Source organism: Lutjanus erythropterus, chromosome 3 (genome assembly GCF_056507025.1).
Source record: "Lutjanus erythropterus isolate fLutEry1 chromosome 3, fLutEry1.hap2, whole genome shotgun sequence".
NCBI classification, from domain to species: Eukaryota; Metazoa; Chordata; class Actinopteri; order Lutjaniformes; family Lutjanidae; genus Lutjanus; species Lutjanus erythropterus.
The window spans coordinates 30,775,514-30,798,668 of record NC_139319.1 but is presented as its reverse complement, the minus strand read 5'-3'; the positions used below and the strand labels follow the sequence as shown (position 1 = coordinate 30,798,668).

The 23,155-nt window shown below is 40.7% G+C and overlaps 1 protein-coding gene across 1 annotated transcript; it reads left to right on the top strand.

The window, feature by feature from the left end:
* The first annotated feature begins 13,243 nt into the window (after positions 1–13,243).
* LOC146330271 (E3 SUMO-protein ligase CBX4-like) lies at positions 13,244–21,537 on the top strand. The gene is made up of 5 exons (XM_084715798.1): positions 13,244–13,515; positions 13,709–13,752; positions 14,270–14,335; positions 16,763–16,829; positions 18,821–21,537. Exons 1-5 carry the CDS (start codon positions 13,393–13,395, stop codon positions 20,294–20,296), a joined length of 1,776 nt encoding a protein of 591 aa, XP_084571924.1. The 5' UTR covers positions 13,244–13,392; the 3' UTR covers positions 20,297–21,537.
* Positions 21,538–23,155: the final 1,618 nt, after the last annotated feature.

Sequence of the window (23,155 nt, the reverse complement as noted above, 5' to 3'; positions counted from 1 at the left end):
TAATGCATTTGTGAGGAATTATTGATTATTTTTATTTTGCATCATTGCGCACTGCCTTCCCAATATCAGGACCAATTTCAACCTAAATGGAGGGGACAATAACACACTGAAAAGACGATTCCTTGGTCATCAGTGCATTTCACACACAACAGACACAACAAGACAAAAACGGTGTAAAAGGCATTACACGATAAACCAGACAAGAAGAAACTCGCCTGTATTGAAAAGGTAAGGTTCAGTTGGCTTTGCACAGAAACAGCTGGTAGAAATGTCCTTCAGAGCACTACTTTTCACTTTGAGTACATTTCAGAGGCTGTATGTTTTAACTCTTACTTGCATAAAAAAGTTGAATCAGTGCTTCTCTTTTTACACAAGTATCTGTAAATCTGCTTGAGTAAAGAAAATGTGTATTTTTGCCACTTCTGGTAGTAATATCTCACACAGGAGTAGAAAATTCATTCTTTTTTTTAAGGAATGAGTACTTTTCATGTTCATTTTTTCTTTACTTGAATATATTTTTGAGCCAGTAATCTACTTTTTACTTCACTACATTTTGCCATTTAGTAAACACCTGCTGTCTGCATGACTCTCTCTCATTTTATCTACTTTTAACCATCAAACCAAGCAACTTGTTCTGCACTACTGGTTGAAGCTTCGAGCTGAAAAGTCAATACGGCCTGACACCGTGTCTCTAAATTCACATTTCATATTCGGCATGTTTTTCCAGAAGACTTCAATGATATTGTTGCTGTGAGCTTTACTCTTTGATCTTCACCCAAAATATTTTGGAGGCAGGACAGTTCTTTAGGCCTGCAGATGTGAAGGGCAGTGCCTCCATCAATCTACTCCTATAGGCTGTCCTCTAACAGGAGCAGTTGTCTGTATCACCTGTAAGTTAAGTTTCAGATGCACAATGTTACGTACTGCTTAACAAGTGTAGCCCAGACTCAGCAGCTGTTTATGCTTCTCATATTTATTTCAATAAACTATTTACAATAATTATAAAACAGGGAGGGTCGATGGGGGCGGCACAGTGGTGCAGTGGTTAGCACTGCTGCCTCACAGCAAGAAGGTCCTGAGTTCAAAATCCCTCAGCTGGCTGGGCACGACCTTTCTGTGTGGAGTGTCTGCGTGGGTTCTCTCCGGGTTCTCCGGCTTCCTCCCACAGTCCAAAGAAATGCAGGCTTGGTTAATTGGTGACTCTAAATTGTCCGTGAATGTGAGTGGTTGTCTGTCTCTAAGTGTCAGCCCTGCGATGAACTGGCGACCCTGCCTCTTGCCCAATGTCAGCTGGGATAGGCTCCAGCCCCCCACGAGCGCAAGGGGTTACAGGAAATGGATGGATGGATGGAGGGTCGATGTTTGGTGTAGCAGGTGATGGGAGTATGACGGGGTATAAAGGGTTGATGCAGTGTCTCTGCTGCTGTCCATCCTGAGCCACTACAGCAGCAGCCATCCTGCCATCGTGGTTATTCATCTTCTTCAATACCTGAATCTGTTCTTCTTCTTCTTCTGCTCCTTTTTGAATCTCTGATCTTGTATTTCTGAAGTGCTTCCCAGCTGCTCCTTTTTATGTCCTCCTGCTTTTCACTGAGCTAGTTTTCTGAGTTCTCTCCTCTTTTGAAGGAGAGCTCCTTTTTGAAGGCCTCCTCTCTGGCGGCCAGCTGCTCTATAAAGCGCCTCCTCTCTGCAGACAGCTCTCTCTGGACGCTCCTCTCCTGAGTGTCACGTTTGGTTTTCCAGGCATCCTCTTTCCGGTTCAGAGCTTCCACCTTCTGACTCTCCTCTCTTTGTTTTTCCTGATGTGTGGGCTTCTAGCAGTTTTTACACCTTCTCATGGCCCTTCTCTTTTACTTTCAGATGCCCGTCAAGGTGGCTCACCTGATTCTGCAGATGATGTCCTCAAATGTCTTGTTATGTCCACAACCTAAATATATTCAGTTTACTGTCAGAGAGGAGTAAAGAAACCGCGAACTGTTCATACTTGAGAGGCTGAAATCAAAGAATTTGAAAGGCATTTTTCTTAAAAATATGACTTAAACTGATTAATTGATTATCAAAATAGTTTGGACATTAATAGTTGACAACTAATTGATTAATCATATTTTTTGCAGCTGTACATTTATTTAGTTCTTACTTTATTTAGCTGTATAACTGGCTGTTTGCAAATATTACATTCCATCTCATGTGAAAAGATTAAAATACAATTCAAATCTGCAATGAGAAAAAGTTAAGAGACACTCCGCTTTCCAAAACTTCCACAATACATGTAGACTGCATCAGCTCCCCAAATCAAGTCAATCCATCGTCCATTTCAGCAAACATGAACTAAAATGTAAAATACATATGGATGTGAATCCTGATTTTAAAGCAGCTTTAAAGACCATTTCATGTAGGTGTGTTTTCACAATGATAGGTGAAGGCAAAAAGGCTGCCAGGAATTGTGGGAAATTGTGTCAGTATAGGAGACTAATATGAGGCTGCTTAGCTTTAAATCAATCGGATGTCTGGTTATGGCACGTTACAGCTCAGTTTTACTTGGCACTTCTCTGTGTGACTTCCTCACGTGCCTTTTATTTTCCCAGGATTCCTGCCAGCCAAATGAATTCCCTGCCTGTTCCACCTATATGCACGTGTGTGTCTGTGTGTGTGTCTGTCTCAGTGGTTCATGTACATGTCTGCTCCCTTCTTGACCTGTTGACCTGACGCTCTAATGAAACTATGTGTCCAATCCACTCATCTGCTGTCTCTGTCTCGCCTCCAGCCTCCCCACCAATAACACACATGTCGCCTACTGTACTCTGCTCCCTGCCAAACGCGCAATTATGCCACTTTCAATTGGCACAATTGGCATCGACAAAGACCCAATGCTGCTGCACAGCACTACATCTCCCAGGAGTCATTTGGAGGAGTAGTAATAGGCCAGTGAGCGTTAGTTTATGGTTCAACCTGTCATTGTCTGCTTGTTTGCATTTGCTGTGCCAGGAACTGAGCCAGTGACGGAAACTGTGCGGACGTCAGTATTCACAGTCATGAGCTCACATCATCCTGCTCAGCTGATTGTGAGTGAGTCATGCAGGGTGAGAGAGGTACCATTGACTGAAGAGGGACCGCAAATAGAAAAAATAATAAGTAGATATGATAAATAGTCTCAATTTGTGTGAGAGTTTGTGTGTGCATGGCTTTGGAGGGAGGTGTGACCCACGTCACTATCAACGCAAGATCCATTATGTAGACTTTTCTGCTGTGAGTCACTGAGCATAGCGGTCACTGCTCAGACAGCCACGACTGCTACCTGCCTCTGACGTTCACACACACACACACACACACACAAGACTACACACATCTTCATCAATGCCACGTCTAGATAGGAGTCTGAGTCACTGTGATGCACATCTTTCCCCCTCTGTGTCTAAATGCACAGGAGACAAACAGCTCGTGTCGTGAGTATGAGCGCTGTTGACGTAAGCATGGGGACTCTGTAGAGCTCAAGCAACCTCCTCCCATGAGACTCACTTCACCCATGAGTCATGTGCGCCTATTAACTTCTACGTCATTACATTACAGATAAAAATAACTTCAATATCTTGAGTCTCTTAATTTTATTCTGTGTGGTTCTTGTTTTGTGCATCCTTAAAACCTTTTGAATTCTCAAAGGAGGAGGAGATGATGAGTGTGACTTCATGGATCCTGAAGATTAGACTCCATCACCTCTGCAGGTTAGAAACATTTGTCACTCACCAACACACGAAGGGAAATCAGCAGCACTGGAGATTATATTTTCCTTTTATGGCTCCTAAAAGGAAGAGGTGTTAGAGGTGAGTGTTTATTTATCACACCACTACTGTTTATAATCAGTCCTAATGTCATTTTCAACGGACCTGTGTGTGTGTGTGTGTGTGTGTGTGGTGGACAACAGACATTTGTGTTCTTAACACACAACATCATGTAAAGACCAGGGGTCTCATGAGAGAAAAACAGTCCTATCATAACTTAAAGTGACAGTAGAGATGTCTGACTTCTCTCTAATGTGAGCACCATAAGTCGAGTACCATCTAGTTCCATATTGAGAAGGCAGACATCTCTATGGCCGATATTTCCAAAACTCTGCAACTCACATCAAAACAATCTAGATAGATAAGTAGCACTACAGATGAGGGGGAACATAAGCTGTTTTAATTTGGGGGTGAACTGACCCTTGAAAATTTCAGAGATAGGGGAAATCTTCCTATTACAGAAGCAATTCCTAAACTCACGGTTGCGTCCTATCTCAGGCCTTAACTTCACCTGTTATTAAGGACGAGAAATGACAGGTGTGTAGTTTTAGTTTAAGTTGGAGACATTAATCATGATGATGGAGGAGAGGATACCCCTCTCCTTTTTGGGATGCTTTCTTTCCGAATATTGGCGCAGGATAAAGATTTGAACATATGACGCACATCATTCAAATTTAAAATAGTCGTGGCAGAAAATATGTACCCATTAAAGTCCACCTCCAGTCATGTTTTAAACAATATAAAATGCTCTGCAAGAAGTAATACATTTTGTCTGATATGTTCTCTTTTTTTTTGCAAAATGAGTTCAAATACATTGTCGTCTTACATATAGCTTTACATCTTGCCCTCATTTAGTATTTAAGGATTCTTGAACATGAATATATAATATCCTGTGGGCTGGGTATCGCCAATGATATGTATAGCACCACCCCCTTGATCGACACGATTGGTTCCTTAAGTTTATGTCGTCACATACCCAGCCTAAGTAAATGCTTTTTTTTTGTGTGTTTGTTTCTTTGTTTGGTTTTGGGGTTTTTTTTTGAGACTGCCCTTGTTCACTGCAATTTTAGAGGAAGAAATGCTCAGACACGGCATTTTCTGCTTATTTTGCTCCCGATGTGTCTTTTGACATATGAAAAACACCACATGGACGTGTTAACAAGGTTAAAAACAACATTTTCACTGGAAGGGGGCTTTAATACAGCGGTTCTCAACTTTTTTGAGTTGCAACTGCCCAAGACTGTTCAGGAATTACTGTATAACACATGAAAGTGAACAATTATTATATTCTATCAATGGTACAGGCAATGTAATGTAAAAAGCTGCTGTCTGGCCGTCATTCCATGCTGCTTGCCGCAAGATGTTATTTTGTTTTCCACAACCATGGCAACTCAAGAACAAATTATCTCAGAACCCAGACCAGGGTCCAGACCCCCATGTTTAGAACCAGTGCATCAATACATGATCTGGGAAATCTAAAGCATCATCAGCCAGTTTGAGTAGCCTTGCAGTCAGAGTGTTTCAGTGTTCATGTTGTTCCCCATCTTCATAGTCATTGTCACACAGACTCAGCATCAGTGGTGCTGCTGCTTTTGGCAGTTATTTTGAGCTTTTGAAAGGGTCGAAGCCATCTTAACTTAGGATTCATTAAGTTGTTAAGATAGAACAGTTCTGTAATAGCTAAATTCCTATCCTAAGATAAGGTAGTATTTTTTTTTTCCAAAATGTAGTTAGGAAACATGTTTCTGTAATACCAAAAATCTTAAATGTTGTCCTAAACTGATACGTTAGTAGTTTCTGTAATGAGGCCCCTGCCCCATAATTCATCTGATTAATATAAAATATTGACAGTTGAGAGATCAAAATCTCATTGTCAGACATTTCATGTTTCATTCAAAACATCACACAATTAAGGTCTTTGCCATCAATCATTTTATAAAATCAGGTGTCACATCAAATGATGAAAACTCTGACAGGTGTGTGTGTGTGTGTGTATTCTGCCAGAATGAACCATTTCAAGTGTATCTGCATTTCACAGCATTATTAGTTTAGTTCTCCTTTTCTCTCTTTCTCGGCTTGTTACTGCTGCCAAAAGCAATAAAATACGCCATGAGCGCAGGCTGAGCTGATGTTAAAGGTGCATTAAAACCTGCCTGTAGTGCAGTGAAGTGGTGACTCACCTGTTTGATCCTTATAAAATAAAGCTGAAGCAGTTGCTGTGTGAGTCCCAGCTGAAAATAAAACGAACAGTGAAATAAAGTGATGACAGTTAGGGCTGCTCAGCCGTGACCTTTACTTGTTTCTAATACTTAAAATAACATTAACCTCACTGCACTTGATGTAACAGCACCTTTAACTTCCCACATGAGACATCAGGCATTTTGAGTTTATCCAACAGGTTTTGCAAAGCTATAGAGGAGTCAATCAGCTAATGTTAAAAAATTGCATTTTGGAAACTTTTAAATTGTGGAATTTGGATTCCATTATGCTTTCTTTTACAGCAGGTACTCAGTTAAGTTGTCAGCTGCCTTCCTGCCATGTTGTGGATACTTAAAAAATACTTAAATTAATTGTACAATTGAACCTAGGACAGATATGTGGTATGTATATAGTACACAACCTGTATTGTTGATCCTTTATATTGTAATTGCACATAGTGTTCCTCAGTTACTTTTATATGTTCTTTCTCTTACCTCTCCTGATATCTTTATTAATGTCTCTTGTATTTCTATATTTTATATTGGTACTTTCAATTTTTTTATACTTAATATTTTTCTTCACTTTTATATTTGTGTTTAATTGTTCAGCAGCATCCAGAGTGGAAGGCAAAGGAAGACTTTAGAGAAACTTGAGGCTTAAGACGAGGTGAGTCTGTTTCTTCTGAGGCTAAACAATCTTGCTGATTAGGAACTACACATCTATATTTCTGCTTTGAGCAAATATGTGCTGTTATTAATCATATCCTTTCCACTGGACTTTCTTTCATGACACCTCGTCTCCCCTCCGTCCTCCTGTTTTTCCCCTGCTGTCATTTGATCTACAGTCCAGCACTGTGACGCAGGCAGAGCGTAATTTCTTCCTACGTGGAAATGTCATCTTAATCAGTTGTCCTCACTTAACAGGGAGCAAAGCTGTGGCGTCATCTGATCCATGGCTCCAAGTATTTTTGTCCATAAACATCAGCTCTCGTGTTCACCTGCTGCTCCTCCCTGCACATGCAGCACAAATCCCCTTTAATAACCCTTCATTAATACTCATACTGACATACACTTTGAATATTTTTAAGAAAGAAAGAAACCTCTCCAGTCCTTACAATAATGTCATAATTAACTTCTTTCCTACATGTCACTGTTTTTAAAATAATCACTTTTTCCATTTGCACTTCTCCCATGATGACATACAGACTCAGGAGCAATCATGTGTGAGTGAGTCACCAGAGGTGATACTGTGCGTCAACATCTTATCTAACTTTTAAAAGGTGCACAGTAAAGTTTATATATTTAAAACGGAACAAATGACTCTGCAAACATTTACTTCAAAGCTACAGGTGAGAAGTAATGGTGACAAAATGATGTATTTTCCAGTTATAACCACAGCTGGAAGTAACTAATTACAACCACTAAAATTACTACAATTAAGTTTTTTTTTGTAGTACTTGTATCCAATGAATAGTTGTTCAAATCTGTAATTTTACTCATACTTAAGAATTCCTTGTAATTTTTAGGTATTCCTTACACTCTGTAATCTGCTTAACTTTTAAAATCATAATTAAGTACTGAGTACAATTTGAATTAATATCCAAACCTTTGATCTGAGTTTTTGTAGCAAGCGAGACCATCTGATCACAAACAGGCCAGTGAAAACAGGTTTGGAGACTTAACCATGACCATGAAGCAGAACAGAGCAGGAGTTAGAAATCATTTAGACTGAAAATTTGGAGAAACAAAAACCTCTTCAGATTGAATGGTGCCATTACAATCCATTAAAAGTCAACTGTTAAAAAGTAAATAATACAAGATTTTTTACAAGAACACTTCGTACTTTGCATTGAGTAATATTCCAGTAATGTAACAGCATTTACATGTGTACAGATTTTCAGTTCTTTTTCCACCACTAGTTATAATTTCCATACCTTAACAGTTTTGATAATTGGTGTAAATGCCAGAGTAGAAAGAATGAAATGTTACAGGGGTTACAGTTAAATTCATTCTATTGAAAATAATCCTTAGAATAGATAATAAAAGATCCTTTCTCTGTGAGTTCAAGTTGATTTCTCATGTCACCTTTGCTGCTTTTTTCTGAATCTAAGTGATCATTTTCAGTTAGTCCTTTCATGTGCAGTAATTAACTTAGTTTGACCGGTGTGGCAGTTTGCACCTGCACATCGCGCAGTTCCACAAAAAGGATAATTGTTATGTCCATAAATGAAAGAATGATGACAGTTAAGTTAACAAAGGATCTTAATATTTTTTTCTGAGTTCCTGCCAGCAGTATTTCTATTGAGAGGAGACCTGTGTTGGAGATCAGACGTCGATAAAGAACATCGGAATTGTTTATGGCTGCACTCTAAAGACACCAGACCTGCTTGTTCGCTCCTGTGCGTCACGTGTTGGTATTTGTTTGCTTGTTCTTTCAATATTTTGCGTCATTCGACATCGAAATATGATTAAATGAGTTGTGCTTTAAACAGCTGGTGACACGGCGGCTGTTCTTGAGCTGTACGTGTTTGATTTTCTCCCCTCTTGTTAAAATAGTAGCGCATATCGCACCGCGGACTGCGCGTGGTGCGGCTCAGGTGAAGCCTCTGCGCGTGTACCATTAAAAACACGCGCACGTGCTGCATCACATTTCGCCCTCCCCTGGAGCACGTGCCATGTTCCAGAGACACAACTGTCGTGTGGGCGCCCTGTGTATCAACCTTTGGCATCATGTGCCACTGTTACTGTTAATATCTGATCAGCCTGAGCAACATATCAGATCAATACTGTTATCTGCGTGTGGACCATCATGCTGTGCGGCGGGTGGAGGAGCAGACAGGTGACATTCAGACAATCAGGTGCTCGGCTGTAAAAAAAAAAAAAAAAAAGCCTACATATTTTGACTGATCCCTTCCATCAAACACCCACTGCTTCTAATTAACCGCCGTGCTTCTTCTGTCCGTCGTTAATTTAGGAATGACGCAGCTGAATTAACAGACTGTGCTGCTGCGCCCGTGTACTGCTGCGTGAGCCCCGCCGTGCTGCAGGGAGAGAACCAGCGAAGAAGAAGGAGGAGAAGAAGAAGACAAGTGGCTATTCTTACGGTCAACGTGCTTATGAAACGGCACTCGAAGCTAATAAACATGTGTGAATGCGTGTTGTCGTGCATTTCATGTGATATTTCACCGCCGATTTGCACTCATTGCCTTATAAGGAAAGACAGTCGTGCCTCTCTGCAATAGGCCGAGCGCTGCAGCCTGCGGGAACCCTGCACTTTAACCCTTTCACTGCTGAATTTTATTTGGCACAACCGCATGAAACGATGCAACGAGGGCTCCGTGGACGGTTTCGTGTTTTCAGTTTGAAAGCAGTATGTTGAAAATGAATCCGAGCTGTAAATATAAGTATAATGAAAGACTGTTAACAGCTGGGTGTATCATTCACTGGCAGTTAACAATTGGATGTGTGATTTGTAACCCTCGCTTTGTCCATCAACATTTTTAAAATCATTTTCACTTAAGTGCAATCTTGTGCATTTTTAAATGAAACCTGAGGTTTGGTACTAGAGGTCTGTGTCCTTTCACCATCAGGCCTAAGCTTTAGTGAACCCACGTTTTTTTTTTTTATCTCTCTTCCCACGTCTCATATTGAGACCAGTTTTCACAATTTTTGATCGGTGAAAATCTTTTATTCAAAGGCAATGAAGAAAGCAGGGGAGGCTTTTATCACGGGTCTGTGTTTGATGTCAAACTGCACTGAGGTGTAGGTGAACCTGTCACCGTCTTTGCTGCCTGCTCATCACCCAGTGTGGGGAAACCACAAAGTCACCAGCTATGCAGATGTAACTGGAAAGTGATGGAAACTACCAGAAAGGAAATGAATTGCAGCTACCACAAATATTGGAAAATAATGTATCTACTGTCTATCGTGCTGTTAAATCAAGCAGACGGTAAACGAGCTAAGAGGCAGAACAGCCTCAGTTTGTTTTTTATTAGCAAACTTAAGACCCAGCACTGCTCGAATTAAAATATAGTCCCACACAAATACTCTTTGTCCCACATCTGGTGTGTTGGGATCTGGTCATCCTAGCCTGAGCTGGTTCATACTGCGAGTCGTGTCTGCATGCTGTCCGTGCCAAGTGATAACGGAACCGGCTGCTGCCTGTCCTGTCCTGTCCTGTCGGGGCTCCGCAGTCACAAATAACCCCGCTGGAGTTAAAGCCGGCGGGGTTAGAGGATGCTGACCTACATCGTCTGCCACACAACCAGGGGGGTATCTTTTAACACCGCGAAAATCCAGCAGAAAATCCCCGCGACACCGTGCCATCTGAAGTGTAATCTCTTCGTGTGACCTTGACTCAGGGAGGATATGGAAATATATTCATTGTAACAGCGGCCGGGCTCTGACCGCAATTTAACTTTACACAAGCAATGATTCATGCCGCATTATCATCCTTACAGAGGCGGCTCTATCCGAGCCGCAGAGGGGAGTTTGTTTTCCTATTTCACCAGGATTCCCCTTCATAGGCGAGGCCTTGTTATGGTGGCGGTGATAAATCAATGTCAGACAGGCTCTGGCCTTGACGTTGGTTGGGCCTATCGTCAGTTTTCAGGTAGAAGACCCCGTAGTTTGTGTCATAATTACAAGGAAACCCGACTGTATCATGTGCCCCAGCTCATAAATACATGTTGGACAGCTGTATAGGTGGTACTGAGCGCGCACGTGATGCAAAATATCCCAAACCAGCCCAGTTTATTGATGTGTTGGGACTGAAAATAGAAATTAATCAAAGGGCCTCGCAAAGCTTCAACATCGTTAGTGAGCAGCACATAAAGGCCATCACGGTCCAAAATGAAATGCTCTCCTCTTTCACAGCACCCTCTTGCAGTTCTCCCTTCACATGCAGCGACACAGGAGGGAGACATGTTGCGTTCAGTGTCTCTTCTCAGCTCGTACTTTAGAGAACCGCAGTCACACATGAATCTGTCCTAAATTCATTTGCTTTTGGACACAGCCGCAACAATTCATTGATTAATCGACTAATTGATCAAAAGAGAATTAGTTGGCAACTGTTGATCAGTCAATTAATTAATAATTTCAGTATTTTTTTTAAAGCAGTTTGCCAAACATTTGTTAATGCAAGGAGTTGCTGCTTTTCTTTGTCATTTATAATGCTGAAAGTAGATCTGTTGGGTTTTAGACTGATATTTAAAAACACTTTAGGGTCTGGAATATTTGTGGTGACCTTTTTTAAAAGACTAACCTGTTCACTGACAAATAATGAAAATAATCAGCAGATTAATCGGTAATGAAATTGTTGCAACCCTGCCTTTGGTTGGAAAGAATATTATGTATGATTAGTATCTTTGTACCAATCCATGTGCCATGTATGTAAGATTTCATTCCAACCAAACACAACAGCAGCTGGCTTTACACATTGGCGCACCCTCTCAGCCAAAGACAGGGAACACCCAGTGAAACCAGCTGGAGCGAAAAACTTCACAGTCTTCTATGGCACAAGTCTGGACTCCCTGTCTTACAGGAAATACTGCCTGTAACAAATGTGCTATGTTTTTTTATTGCAATATTGTAGCAAAGAAGCAGTGTGTAGAGTGTGTTAAGCAATTACTTAAAGGTAAATACGGGCACTTTTAATGCAAATTTCTAGTTGTTGATGATGTAGTCAATTGAAGCACTTTTTTGTCAGCTAACACTATGTTTTGGCTAACAAAGTATAGACAAATCCAGCGACTGCTTTGTGTGTTCCACCATCTTGCAGTGCCGCCATTGCGATGGTGTCACATTGTGTCTGTCACTCTCAGTGTCAGCAGGTCTGGTCTAGAAGGGAACCCCAAAGTTGCCAGACTCTCATGAGATTTTTCACAGTTTACGTCAAAATGTTCACTCTCAAGAGATCTTGCAGGTCTGAGGTTCTAGACACCGTGTCTGCTGTGGCTTGCTAATAGTGACATGGATAACTGGATTGATGATGTTTAACTGTGACAATAATTAATGAGGGTTTCTTTTAGGATAGAAATATTAATGTTCTTCAGATTTCACACAGTAGTTAGACTTTGGATGGATATGGAGAAGAGAAAAAACGGACCACTTCCACCATGCAAATATATATATATGCATACATGTAAAAGTTATGTGAATTCACATTTTTAATTAGGTATTCAAGATTTTCAGGAACAAAGATCCTTTCTGTTAATGTTTTTGATCCACTATGACACATGGTGGTCCTCTGTACACTCTGTATCACTCTGAATCTCTGCAGAGTCTCTGGGTTCAGACAACAGTGCTCTTCATGAAGTAAAAGTCTGTGTATCTTGCATTCCTTTTGTTTGTTTGTTTTTTGTTTTGTTTTTTTCAAATTTGACTTTTTGGCACTACTATTGGAGCAGCTGATCGCACAGCTTCTTCCGGACTTCCAAGACATTGTTGTCAAAAGTAACATTATATAAAAAGTAGATGTAAAAGTAGAAAATTGTGAACTTTTTATGACAGCTCACATTAATTTATGCTCACACTGTAGGGAGACACCACTGCAGCAGCTTGTTAACTTCCGGTACTTTGCCGGATTCATCTATAGCTATAGGTAAAGGTGGAAATAACACTGCAAAAGGGCATGGGAGCTCACTCACAGTGCATCCCGTCCCTCTCTGTCAGCAGGAAAAATCTGCTTTCTTGGTTAACATAGCAGCAATTAGGAATTTATTGCTCCAAATGACTACATTTACCACCAATGACTGAACATTCATATGAAAAGTGTTGAAGTTTCCTTTTAGTAAGCTATGTATCAACATAAATGTCTCGTTTATTCAGACACTGAGTATTTCTGTTCACCTTAATTTAACCAGGCAAGTCAGTAAGAATAAGAACAAATTCTTGTTTACAATGGTGGCCTGGTTAAATAAAGGGTTAAATACATAGAAACACGTGCATCAGTCTACAGAGAAGGTCAAACAACAGTTAACTATAACAATACAGTTAACTATTGTAGACTACAGCCAGTTGTTGCCATGGTTTCTATAATCCTCACTAAAAGCCACATTTTAGTGAAAAACTGGACTTTTGCTCAATCATAATGACTTAATAAAGCTTTGTTACTCATTGCTCATACGCCACCAACGTCGTGATTACAGTTTTCCCGATGGCGCTTGAAAGCAGCACGGGAACAACCCGCCCCTATTACCTCCCCCTCTTCTGACGTCACTCCAACGGCAATTTGCATGAAGTGTTTTCTCTCTGCAGCTTCAACTCGCCTGCAGAACGAGTCTCTCCGAGGGGGAAAGCGAGGGAAGAGACGCAGTCAGAATATAAGGAGGAGGAGGGGGGCTCTTGTGTTTCACATCAGAGGAGCAGCAGGAGAAAAAAAAAAAAAACAGGTCCGAAAGCGGAGGATAAGGTGTCGGATGCCAAAAGCAGAGAGGGAAAAAACAGAAGAGCCGCTTCTCTCGTATCGGAAAATGGAGCTACCCGCCGCGGGAGAGCACGTCTTTGCGGTGGAGAGCATCGAGAAGAAGCGCAGCAGAAAGGTTTGTCACAAGAGCACTGAAGGACATTTTTACACACATGCACATGGAGAGGAGCATCATCTCTCTCTGGTTTTCCTCCACTACCTCACGGACTACACGTTTTCTCATGAAATGATTTCTAAAATGACGGTGGGGTGCAGAGTGCATGTTGCTGCGTAAAGTAACTGATTATCCCGTTTCTCTGCATTCACAGGGGAGGGTTGAGTATCTGGTCAAGTGGCGAGGATGGTCCCCAAAGTAAGTCAAAATACTCATCACGATAACACAACATTTCAAACAGAAGTGTGTATGTGTGTGTGTGTGTGTGTGTGTGAATGTGTTCATCCGTGCGAGCGTGGGCGCGCAAATGGGCGGCTGCGCGTTCTTGCATTGGGCGCTCGTCGCGCTGGCCTCGATGATGGATGTGGCTTTACAATGTATGCAATCCCCAGTGTGCCAATTAAAGGAAGACGTGTCTATAATTGAACGCTATGTTTGAGAAATGCCCATATATCTACAGTTGAGTGGAGGCTGGGCCATTGTATCCCCCCCCCCTCCCTCCCACCCACCTACGGCCGTGCGTAAAAGTTACTCATGATTTATTACACGTGCATCCACAGGGAGTCCGAGTGTCTCAGCATGTTGTTTACACATGCGCATGCCAACAAATACGGCGAGATTTATAAGTGAAGGATTGGGCTTGGGCCAGTTGTGGCCAGTGTCTGTTAATGTCTGCCACTGTTTGACAGGCGCTCACTGTCTCCTCTCTGCACAGATACAACACGTGGGAACCAGAGGAAAACATTCTGGACCCAAGATTGCTCGATGCTTTCCAAGACAGGTGAGTTTTGAGTTGGATAAACTGTCCACAATAAATCACACAAACAGATTTAAAGTCACCGTTTCCTACATTTCCAGTTCTTCACACAATGCATAAACTGTTTGTCACTCATCCACAAGTTTAAAGGTGGATCTTTCCGCATGTTTGCAGTCAGAACTATGCTGCCTGGGCTCTCTGCCTGGACAATGGCATGTTGATAATAAGGTAAATGTCAGTTAAAGTTGCATAATTCCAGCCCTGAGGTTTTGTGGATTAGGATTAACAGTTGAGTCATTAGAGGGTCAAGGTAGGGTTAAACTCAGGTCAACTCAAACTTGTGACTTTGCTGCATCTACTTTTTGTAACCTGATAGTTATTTGAGCTTCAGCGTCAGGTTGTCATGCTAAAGGGCTACCTGCTGTCCCACCACCCAGTTACCAGATACACCTGTGTCATCTTCCACATGATACATAAGCCAATGATTGTTGATTATGCAAAATCATAAACTTAGCAACATAAACGTTCTATTTGGCTAATTGATAATTTGGTAAACTATTTAGGCTTAACTTTAGTTTGGCAACTAATGATTATTTTCACCATCAGTTGATCTGGTGATTATTTTCATGATTAATCCTTTAGTCCATAAAATGTCAAAGAATTATCAAAAATGCTCTTCACAACTTCTCAGAGCCCAAAGTGATGTCTTCACATTGATACTTTTGTCCAACCAACAGTCCAAAACTCAAAGACTCCTCATTTACTGTCATAACTGTCAAAGAAACACAGCAAAGTTTCATATTCAAGAAGCTGGAATCAGAAAATGTGTGACATTTTCGCTTGAAAAAAATCAATGATCAAAATAGTGCAAAATTACTCTTCATTGCACCATTACAATAATTAAGCAAATACAATCTTCAGATCCAAGTTTCATCTTGTTTTTTGTCACTTGCACATCGAACCATCTTGGACCATGATGTCTCAAAGCCGTGTCTGTACTTCCAAGTTTTAAACCAGCGGTTCCCAAGTTGAGCAGGCCTGGATGACCAGGGGAGGAATTTATAATGAAACAAAGTTTTGTTAAATTAATATGATTAATGTTACTGTGCTAATCATTATTTCACTAAAATATAACTTGAATCTTTTATTATCAGTTGCTTCCCCAATTATTGTTAATGATTGATAATAATTGTGGGGTGGGGAGGGTCGTGAACTTGTTCCGGCTTCTGATGTGCCAAGTTTGGGAACCACTGTCTTAAACAGAGATTTAAGGTGAACGCAGAGAAACTTAGCCTCTTCAGCAGATGAATGTGAAAACATCCTCCATGTGTCAAACTCTGCACACACATCATTTTGCACAGTGTAGGTCAAACAATAAGTCACCCAACAACAAGCAGAACACATTTTTGGATGGGCAGGGACTTTAAATTATGATGTACATCTTTTCTAAATCTGCTCCTGATGTAGTGGAAAGGGGAAATGAAGATTAAGTGAGCAGGGAACTAAATAGTAACTTAGTAATTGTTATAAATCAAATAAATCAAATTCTCAAAACTTCCTGACTTCGTGTTCACTATTAGTGGTGGACCCTGTGCTCTGTCCGCTGTTTTCAAAGAGGGCTACCATGGTGAAATTAGCTGCTTGGCCAATTGCTAAATAGTGTGATGAGTGACTGAGCAGAGAGCTCCACACATGAAGGACAGTGTAATTGAATTTCTTGAATGTATGGTGTGTGAAACTGTCACTGGCTTTTCTCTTAGTCTCCGTCAGCTTTTCGCTCACAGCAACCTTTCAGGTGCAGGTCGCACGTTAAAGCAAAAACATCGACATCACTCCACGTCTGTTTTTGCAATTACCTCTCTCTCTAAAGAGGGGAGATTTTATTGAAACTAATTGCGTGTCTCTCCGGGGAGCCAAATCGTCTGAATGCCAGGCTATGAAAATACACTGAGTCGTCATTGTAATTAGATGTGAGGGAGGATGGTGGGGGAGGGGACTGACATCACCCCTGTCTGCGGTATTGAGTTACTGCCTTGGAGAGACTTGCATGGAGACTGAGGAAAGCTAAGTCAGAGAGGAGCTGGCCTTTATCTTCTGCTGTGGATACACACATTACACAGGGTATTATTACGTTAATTTGGTTTGAAGAAAGCTCATTTGAGGCCACCGTTTAGCTTTTTGAAGCAGTTTGGAATAAGTGAAATAATGTATTACACGTGAAGACAGGTTAGAATACTGGCAAAATGTAGATTTATATCAACAAAATAAAAATGTATGCTCCTTTAATGAATTTCACTTTGCATCTGGAAGTGTAACTCCAACCTGTAACACTGGCTCGGTGTTTTCTGTTTGAGCCTGAGGAGGACACCCGTGACGTTGTGTTGCCATGCAACGGCGACTCATCTCTGTGAGATGGTTTCACTGATTGGCTGCTGTTTTCCTCTCCCACAGGGAACGTCAAGAGCAGCTGATGGGGTATCGCAAGAGAGGACCCAAGCCCAAACACCTTCTGGTTCAGGTGAGGAAAAAATAATGCTTACTCTAATACTTATCTTGATTATCAATAATGTAAATGATGAACTACAGCCAAAATCCATTTTCTCGCATTTTAACAGGTGTATACTACTAACCTTGTATGGGTGTATATGATTGCTATCATTTATGGCTCAGGTTAAAAGATGGCATACATGACGCTCCTGGGAAGTAGCAGTTTCCCATTTCAGGGCAATTTAATCATGTGAGATCGGATATATAACAGTAGTACATGCAGCAGACTATGACAAAAATCTAGTAATTTTCCTTGTCTTATATTTGTATTAATCTTTTCAGCCATTTCTAATCAATCAATAAAAAAGGGAACTATACTGAACTCTTACTATACAACCTTTTTGTAAATAATGAATCTATTGCCTTGTGTCTTGCATTCGCTGACATCAGATCCAGCTTTTAAGGCAGTGTCGGAGGCATTTCTGATACTGGCATTGTTATTGGAACAGCCCTCCCCATAATGCAACTTGAAAGTATTACCCCACAACCTGGTAAACAGCCATGCCCCTCAACACATCCAGTTTTTATTGAAGGCTTTCTGTTATAATTTATAGCTTCAAGCCTGAGTTGAAATAACATCAGGGTTATTTTGTCAGACTTTAAAAAGCTCTTTCAGAGCCAAAGAAGACATTATACAACTGTTTTCTCTGGCTGAATAGCCTCCATCGTGACATAACTGATTTTCTTGTGTAAAATTGGTGGTGTGCCGCTTCAGCTTGGTCGCTGGGAGTGGTGGAAAATTGAAAATCAGAAGATTTATGACAAACAATAAATATGCGAGGGGATATTATCTCCATTAAATTTTATAGAGCCCAGTACCCTGACCTAACAGTTGTAGCTAAATGACTGTGAATCGTACATTTAGTGCATCAATCAGTGGTCCAAAAGGGCAAGGGAACCCCTCAGAGGAGTGTTTTTTGTTCCTCTCAGGAGGGTGTTGGTGGTAACACATGGGATAAAGTCAATGACGGGACACAAAGCAGCCAGTGACATTCCTCCGAGCTGAGGTCACAGCCACAGGAGACACTTTGAAATGTCACTCTGATGGCCAGGCGGCTGGCTGAAAGAGCAGCACAGGAGCTGTAGGAGGGCCGTGTGAACATGGATGAAGGCCCCTGAAATCAACTGTGTGCTCGTTGGGGCCTCTGAAGAGCCCCTTCACACATTCCAAGCACAGTGTCTTCAGTGCAGCTCATGGGCCCCAAAGAACCATGGCTTTTTGTTGCTGCCTTGACACAGACACATGTATAGCTACTGTAGACAGTTTGACCATTAATCAAATGCAACACCAAGAGTGATGCACTCAACTTTAAAGGAGAAATCTGTAATTTACTGTAATAAATCATAAAATGACCATCAGAAGTCATCAGGAATGTCTGTTTTTGTTTGCCCATTTCATGTCAGTTAGGGTTCAAATTAATGCTGAATATTCACCAAATGAGTCAAAGTCTGTTTTTGGCTTGTAAGAAATCATTAATAAACTTTTAGAAGGAGTATTTATTTGTAACGGTTAAACTGAGCTCCAGAATGTGTATATTCAGAGCAGTGGGTTTCTTTTTTCAGGGTAACAGGCTTAACTTTACATTGACAGACAACTGACAGTTATAAACAGTTGATCAATTTACAGTGTGGGACTCATCATTCTCGTCACATTATGTTTGCTCATATTGCAGTGTTCCTGCAGCCTGCCTGAGCTTCCTCAAATGTGGGGAGGAGAGGGTGGGGGGAAACAACTCACTTCAACCATAGATTGTATATTAAATGTAATTTCAATTTATTTAATGTACCATCTATGGATCCAACTTGCTGTTTGGACTATTGTACTCATTTTTGGATGTGCAGTTGTTACATATTGCTCCTTTAAATACTAAACACCAGAAATCCCCAGATTCTTTGTGTATTATATGTGTAGTTATATTATTGTACTTTTTTAATAATTAAAGTTACTGTCTGGTCTCACAGGTTCCTTCTTTCGCCCGGAGATCCAGTATCTTGGCTGACCTTCATGAAGCGTCCCTGGATGAGGACAGCTGTCAGAAGACAAACCCCATTCAGATGCTCCGTCCCCAAGGCCAGCAGTACCAGTTGAACAGCAAGAAGCACCACCAGTACCAGCCGCTGTGCAGGGAGCGTGACGCCGAGCAGCAGGCCAACGGCAAAAAGTTCTACTATCAGCTCAACAGCAAGAAGCACCACCACTACCAGCCGGACCTCAAGGTGCACGAGCCTATATTTGCTAAGCCCAGAGAGGTCAAAGGTCCAGAACTGGCTAACAAGGGCTACAACCTTCCCCCAGTGCTGCAGCAAAAGTGGGTCCGGGACAAGGACTCCGGCTGCTTGACCAAAGTCAAGGATATCACCATGGAACTGAAGAAGCTCCCAGCAGACCTCAATGGCCACAAAGAGCCAGACAAGGTCAAACCTAAAGAGGATGCTTCACCACAGTCCAATGGTGTCAGCAACAGCAAGCTTAAGATCGTGAAGAACAAAAACAAGAACGGGAGGATTGTTATTGTCATGAGCAAGTACATGGAGAACGGAATGCAAGCAGCGAAGATTAAAAATGGCGATTCTGAAATTACTGAAAAGCCTCCACATGGACCTGACAAGAGCACTGAGAACCACCTCGAGAAGATGAGACTCGTCAAGAAGCTCGGCCTCATGAACGGATTTTCAAAAAACTCCAAAGATAAACCAACTGTTCCCACTACTGGATTTAACGGAGATTGCCCCAAAGAAAAGGAACAGTCCCCCAAAACGGAGCCAACTGTGACGGAACAGGATAAACATGCCGAGGTCAGGGGTCAGGGGCAGCTTCCAGCGGATCAGCCTTTACAACTGACAACCAAGCCTAATCTGCTCTCCCTGCCTTTGGATAGGGGAGTTCCCTCCCCACTGGACAAAAGAGGAAGCCAAGGTGGATTTCAGGGCCTGAAGCGGCACTTCTCTGACACAGACAGTGAGGAGCATGGGAGCAATAAGAGGTTTTTGAGCTCCAGGAGTATCAGCGCTCCCAGCACGGCATCTTCACCCACCCAAAGCATCAGCTTCCACCAAAACGAACAGCAGAGTCACACCGGACTGCAGGACTGTGGGTACGCAGACCAAGAGGAACCTATGGACCTGAGTATCGTCAAGTCCAGGCCCAAACCTGCCCAGGCTGACACGACTTCAAAAGCTGAAAATGTAACACACACACAGGCTGAAACAAACACACAAGCTGAAACACAAACGAACACACAAACAGAAACTCAGCCTCAGACTGAAACACAAAAGACTACAGAGGAGGAGAAAGTCGATTCATTGTCTGTTTCTAACCATGAAAAGAGAAAAGAGGACATATTTCCCTCTTTCCAACCTTTCCTTGGGAATATAGTGATCACTGATATAACTACAAACTGCCTCACAGTCACATTTAAGGAATACATAACAGCATAACCCAACTGAGTACCAACTGTGTCACTGTATAAATGTAAATTACATATATTTGTATTTTCTGATGCTTGAATGTACAAACAGACTGTTGTGGTTTTCATTTTGTATAGTTCAGTTAAAAAAATCCTTTATTGCATTATTTGCATATTTCTTCTTATAAGCTCTACTTGTTGTTACTTCTGGAGATTTTATCACATGCAGTATCTAATTTCAGTTATGTGAAACTTAGTTTAAAAAGCAAAATTAGGTCGAAACTTTAATTGAAGATGCCCTTAACTCTTGTAAATACTTGTCACTTTTCTATGGATGTAATTTGATTATACACTCAACCGTCTGCATTTCAGATTATGTTCAACAAATGTAGACTATATGGAGAATTTTGTAAGGAAAGAAAGAAAAATTATATTGAAACAAGGTAAATTACACTGTGTCTGTCTGAATGTGTGTGTGCGTGAGTGTGTTAGTGTGTGTGTGTGTGTGAACAGATGGACAGATTTAAACAAGGATGCATGCTGCTTGGACAGATAATGCCATTAGGCATGCTTAAACAAGCAGATAAAGAAAAATGAAGCACCTATCTGTCAAAAAATGTGATCTGCATTGTTAAAAGGGAAAATGGGATGATTTTTAAATGAAAGATTATTAATGGACAATGTGTGATATATGCTCATTTTATTTGGTCTCTGTTCAAAGGTAAAGTGTTTTTTGAATCATGCATCTCAAGATTCGACACCGAGCACAAGCCACCTCCAATCAGACAGGCAATTTACGACCCTGTGACTTATTTTATGTTTTAAAGCAGCGCGGTGACTAAAAATGTTTTTTCATTTGATTTATATCAGTCACAAATCTGTGTTAACACTTGCCAGTTGAGCTGTGTAATCCAGCGGATTACTACGACCAGCTGGGTGCTCTATGAATCAGGATTTCACCCTGACATTTTCAGTACATGTTATGTATGGGATTGAGTGGGCTTGTCTTTGTGTCACATTTTGACTAACTTTTGCAACAAAGCGGTAATTCAAAGTACGTAAAAGCACACATTCTGGTCATAATCTGATCTGGTCCCTTGTGTTATACCTGCCTCTGGTCCCTTTCAGCACTTTGTGATCTGAGATGCAGTGAACTGTTCTGAGAGAACATTGATCAGATGCACTTTTGATGTTTTGTGTGCAGACTAAAAAAATGAAGGCTTCCAATGATACTTTTTGCAATAATAAAATTGTTTGCAAGTGTCACATGGACTTCTGTGCAATGTGTTTGTGTTTATGCTTACATAATCCCACATTGTAAAAAAAAAAAAACATACAGGAATCTAGTGGAATCAGTCATCATGAGTTAAATTAATATACTGAAAAGAGTTCATAGTTTTAGAGTTAAAACTCACCCGGGACCTGACTTTTTTTTATTATTTGAAGACAACATGATGAAAACTTGCTGTGCGTGTCTAGTACACTTTAAAATAAGTCATGGTTACTTTTTTACAACAATAGAAACAGTGAACCATGATGAAGGCTTGTATTGAATTCAGTCCACACCCCTTTACATCTAATTTAATAAATTCACTGGAAACAGTTTCACATCTTGTTTTTGTACCAATGCTGGAACAGAGTAGCTCCAACAGGAGCCACTGAAGCTGTAAGTTCTTTGTGTAAAATGAAGATTTGACTCTTCAAACTGACAAAATGTCAAAAGAAAATCAAATTTGTTCATAACGTTCATCAGTGTGACTGAAGAGTTGTTGGTTTAACTTAATATGTTCGGTTTATTGAACATGTTTTTGCAACTGAACTAATATCAAGTTTATTTGACTTGAAAAGTTTGTTTTGAATCCTAACAAAATCACCCCAACTTGTTTTTTCGGTCAACTTTAAATTGTAGGGCAACCCGGACACAAACTTTGTTAGGTTAAAATGGTCATTTTTTTACAGTGTGTGCCAGCCTCAAAGAAGAAACCTCATGGCTGACATCACATGTGACTGAGAATTAAAGATTTTAACAGGAAAGGGCGGCAGTTATAAGGCTCTTAGATGGCTAACCTTACCTCAGAAGTTTCCAAATCTGTACATGGCTCTATTTGTGGCTGTGTGTGTGTGTGTGTGTGTGTCTAGGCTGCGGGCCGTGAGGATTATTACAGAGCCTGAGAGTTTATTTTCAGATGGACTGCCTGGACCAAGTATTTGCCCTGTATGCATACTGTAGCTACAGGTCAGGCCTAGTTTACAACCACATATGGAAAACAATTAATACAAAGACAAAGCAGCTGAAAAGACTGTTCAATTCTAATTTATATATACAACTGATATAGTGGTAAAATTAACATTAGGAAAGACCAGGGGCAATTGTAACACACTTAATTCCTCCAATCAGAAACAAGTTGGACATGCTCAATAGCAATCTCTCGTTGCCTCAACAAAAGTTTTTAATAACAACAAAAAAAAGATTTTTAGTTATGATGGTTTGTAGATGTGTAGTTTTTTTCATGCTGTGTAAAGTTCAGATGACAGCAAATTTAAACAAAGCTCAAGGATATTAGTTAAAAATGAACATGAACAAACCATGCTAATATAGGTGTTGCTAGCTAGCACACACGATTATATCAAAGCTACAAGCCATATGTCCCGATGTCAGCACCTTGTCTGTGTTGACATACTTTTCTGTTAGAAAATGATCAAATTTCACTAAATCTGAACATTTAATTACTTTTAATTTGATTCAAATAATTAGTTACCACAAGAAAAGTTACCTGTCCTCTGCAAAAAAAGAAGTAGAATTTTGTTTTGAATGGAAATGAAGCTTAACTTAAAAAAAAAAAATAAAAAAAATAAAAAATGAACCATTGCCATGAACCATGAACCATTT